General features: G+C 43.0%; 1 protein-coding gene across 1 annotated transcript; it reads right to left on the bottom strand.

The window, feature by feature from the left end:
- Positions 1-2,474: 2,474 nt before the first annotated feature.
- Positions 2,475-3,582, bottom strand: LOC122314187 (tetrapyrrole-binding protein, chloroplastic). The gene has a single exon (XM_043129608.1). The coding sequence runs from the start codon at positions 3,475-3,477 to the stop codon at positions 2,674-2,676; it is 804 nt and encodes a 267-aa protein (XP_042985542.1). The 5' UTR covers positions 3,478-3,582; the 3' UTR covers positions 2,475-2,673.
- Between the last annotated feature and the right edge of the window lie 392 nt (positions 3,583-3,974).

Genomic DNA, 3,974 nt, shown 5'->3' with positions numbered 1-3,974 from the left:
GAAAATTTCTTTTTGCCCATAATGAGAAAATGAGTGACCAAACCTCTTCTTCAAGCTCAGCTCAACCTGCAAAAATCCAAGCGGCCAGATCATCTATACCCTAAAACAACCAATGTACATACATGGAAAAAGCAAAAAAGAGAAGAGAGAGAGAGAGAGAGAGAGAGAGAGAGAGAGAGAGAGAGAGAGAGAGAGAGAGAGAGAGAGAGAGAGAGAGAGAGAGGCAAGAAGGCGACAAGTCATATTGGTGATAGAAAACCTCATAGTTCGCTAACCATGTCCACAATAGACTTGCTCATAAGGGGCAAGAAGGACCTATGCACCCCTCCACTTGAGGCCCTAGTGTTGGGCCATGTCGGGATCCAAGGGAATAAGAACCTAGGGCGGCAAAGCCAACTTTCGTCCCACCCTTGGAGAACAGGCTCCCTCTCACCCCTGTCACCCTTAGAAGGAAAACTCCCCTCACGAGGGGAAGATTCTTCTTCACCTCGAAGGGTTGGGTTGAAGGGAGAAGGATAGACACCTGTTCCCCGCTCGCGTCCAACTTAGTAGATCGCCCCCAAAGATTGTAGCAGGCGGGGAGCCCAGGGCATCTTCTCCCTCACCATGATCCTTTTGAGGGCAAGGGGTGGCTAACTCTCCTTGATCTTTGTTCTGATCTTCACTCTGATCTTTGCCTTGATCCTCACCAGATGTTGGTGAGGTTGTACCTGAGGGGGCTGAGGCGCCAAAGCCCAACACGGAGGCAACACATATGTCTATTTCTTCATTTTCTCCGCCTTCCCCCAAGCCAGTGGGAGACATTGAGGAGAGCTCAAAAGAGGGCAACTAAGCCAAATTGCCAAATTCCCAAGAAGGGAGATCAAAATTGAAAGTAATAGCCAAGTCACTAAGCACTTCACCCATAAGTCGTCGAGGCCAGGAGAAGCCCCACATGGCATTGGGGGTCTGACGTCAAGAAGTGGTGTGGATGAAGGTAGCTCCTCAACACAGGTGGAAGCCTTGGCACCACTTTGAGCTTGTGGCGAAGGCGGCAAGAGAGTGTTATTGTCCTTGCAACAATGGGGTCTTCCTCCTCTTGACCGGTAGCACGCTCTGAGTGGGAGCATTTGATCATTTTCTTAGGGGGGGAAGGGGCATGCATCTTTTTAAGAGGTGCCACCACTTTGGCCAAAAATGAACAGCCTTTCACACCAGAGCAAGAAGGCATGACTAGGAAGTGGTCGAGGGTCACAAGTCAAGAGGGATTCAGTCCAAATGGCATCCTTGTTCTCTCCTGAACCCAATTGAGGACCATGTCAACACAAGCTTGCTCTCGCTCCGACAGGTCAACGACCATCAATTTGTCATCTAGTACTCTGCACTAGTTGGTGCGGACAGGGAATTCACCCCTTGGGGCTTCATTACTAGGAAATTGCCAGCCTTGGCATGAAACGAAGACAAATTTCTTTTGCCATATTTTAGCATTAGAGTGGCGGAACTCAAATCGCACTAGGAGCCCAAAGTGCATGCAGAAACTGTAGATGTTTCCCACTAAACCTCTGATTGAAATGGCCAAGAATTCTCGAGCAATCAAATCAAGATACTCTTCCCTGGCAGGTTCCAAAACCATTCGTTGAACGATGCAGCTACACGAAGAACTCACCAAGCATGTGAATGATGTTGGGCAGGCACCAACCTTAGGAGGTCAACAATGTTGCTTATGGGGCATATGAAGGGAAGTCTCGGGACATGCATTTTCTTTCACTAAGGTTTTTCCCATTGGATTTTCATTTACAAGGTTTTAACAAGTCAATTTTAAAGCACTCCAAGTTACACAAGAATGTTGTACCGTTTTTCTTTCACTATTAATTTTTTTCCATAGAATTTTTTTCTCAATAAAGTTTAAATGTGGCATATCATTTTTGAATGGTCATCAAAGAGGGTATTATAAATTCCACATTTTAAAAGTCTAACTCATTCATGTGTCAGCTCTTGGAATTCAATCGTCAATATATCTCACTAATTCACGTATAACTATTTCATATTCATATCCTCTTATACTTATAAAATAGTGTATTGTAGTAGTACTACACAAAAAACTCGAAATAAATAATATTGAGCTTCTATAAAACTAGTTTTATATAAATTACAATTTTTTTTTTTAATTTCTCTTTCTAGTCTCTAATCTTCTAACAAATATGACAACATTTTACTTTAACATTATAACAATATCTCCTTCAACCCGTGCCAAGAGAACAAAAAAACGCGAATCAAAACGGAACCCATTGCACGAGAAAAATTACTCACTGCCGACAGCGAAAACAACAAAGGGGCAGGTTTTTAGCTTTGTCGTCATCCTTAAAAATTCAACCTATTTGTTAAACAAGTTTTTTGCCGAGAATAAAAAAAACATTCTCTCCAATTGGGCACTTTCTTCAACATCACTTCAGTTATTAATTTATTATATATTAAAACTAAAGATAGAGAACAACTGAACAAGTCGCCGTGTTTTCATTATGAGACAATTAAAGGCAAAAAAACAAAAGGAAGCGATGAAAAACGAAGGAAATCGCAGGAAGAAAATTAAAAATCAGAGAAAGATATAGTATTTATTAATACATAATGTAATGCCACTGATATTTTTGCTGTGTCTGTGGTGGATATGGCCGCTCGCATAGGCATTGACTGATCTCAAAAGCTGTAGTCTGGTTCGGAAAGTCTCTTGCTCAATGGTTTGGACCCCTCCCTCAACCCCTTCAACCCGCCATTATCGCTGCTCTTTTCTTCAAATACCTTATCCCCTTGATATTTACCCTCTTCTTGCATGCCCTCGAAAGCAGGATGGTTGAGAATGCTATTGAGCAGCTGCGTCCCTCTCAGAGCATTCGTTAATGGAAGATGACCCTCTGGTGTATCATCGTTCAGCTCCCAAATGAACTCTGTGGGAAAAGACCTGTAATTGTACTGCTGAACCTCGGTGTCAAGCTTCTTCATCCACCCAACCTTGAGGAAAAACTTGCTAAAATCTCTGTCTGCTTTCTCAAATATTCTCTTCTGGACGCTGTACCCGAACTTGTTATCGCTGTGTTGTCTCCAAAGGTCATCGATGATTTTGAGGTCTGTTTCGGAGATGAACTGGGCCTCGGAGAAGAACACGTAGCCACGTTTCTGGGCGGGCTCCCCCGCCAGAACGATGAGGAGGCGGCGAGTTTCTTCGTCGGCTTGCCGGAACTTCTTCTCGGAGAGGTGTTCTCGGAGGAGATCGAAAGAGATTGCTTGGGAGGTGGAGGGCGTGGAGGTGGTGGGGGATAGAGAAAAGGGTATGGAGGACGAAGAGGGGAGAGAGTAATGGGAGAGAGAAGCAGTGGTGGTGGTGGTGGGATTGAGGAAGAGAGAGGAGGAAAAGGTTGTGGAAGGAGGAGGATTAATGTCTGTGATATGGCGTTTGAGAAGAGAATGGCGATGGTGGAGAGATTGGAGGGAGTTTGTGGCCATTGTGGCTGATCTCTCTACAGAGAGAGAGAGAGGTGCGGAGAAAACAAAGGAATACGATGGGGGGCGTTTAGATGTGGGGAAGTGTGTTGAATCTAAGTATGAAGATAAGATATGAGTGAAGAGAGCTGTAGAAAGCTCATCGGGAGAAATACCAAGCTGCATTTTGATTGGCTACATTTGGGTGAGGATGCATCCCCTCTCTCTTTCTTTCTCTCTCTATCTCTATCTCTATCTTTCTCAATATTAAGCTTTTCAATTAAATTGAAGGTATATTGCCAATCAACTCAGAGAATAGGGTGGCAACAAAGTAAACTATATTATTGGATCTTTAAATAGGAAAAATAAAGGATAACATATTTTACACTTTAGCCTTTAATTTAGGATTTGAGGTTATATCAAGAGATCTGCTACTATACTGTTCCAATTATACATTTCATTTGTTCTATTGATTTGTCTCCACATCGTACTTTTTTAAAAATATATATATTTAAAATAAA

The sequence above is a fragment of the Carya illinoinensis genome, chromosome 1 (genome assembly GCF_018687715.1).
Source record: "Carya illinoinensis cultivar Pawnee chromosome 1, C.illinoinensisPawnee_v1, whole genome shotgun sequence".
Lineage (NCBI taxonomy): Eukaryota > Viridiplantae > Streptophyta > Magnoliopsida > Fagales > Juglandaceae > Carya > Carya illinoinensis.
The sequence above is the reverse complement of the archived record's forward strand: the minus strand, read 5'-3'. Positions and strand labels throughout refer to the sequence as shown.

What these genes read in the sequence shown, in the direction of transcription:
- LOC122314187 (XM_043129608.1), bottom strand. Translation starts at nt 3,477, where the DNA reads ATGGCCACAAACTCCCTCCAATCTCTCCACCATCGCCATTCTCTTCTC.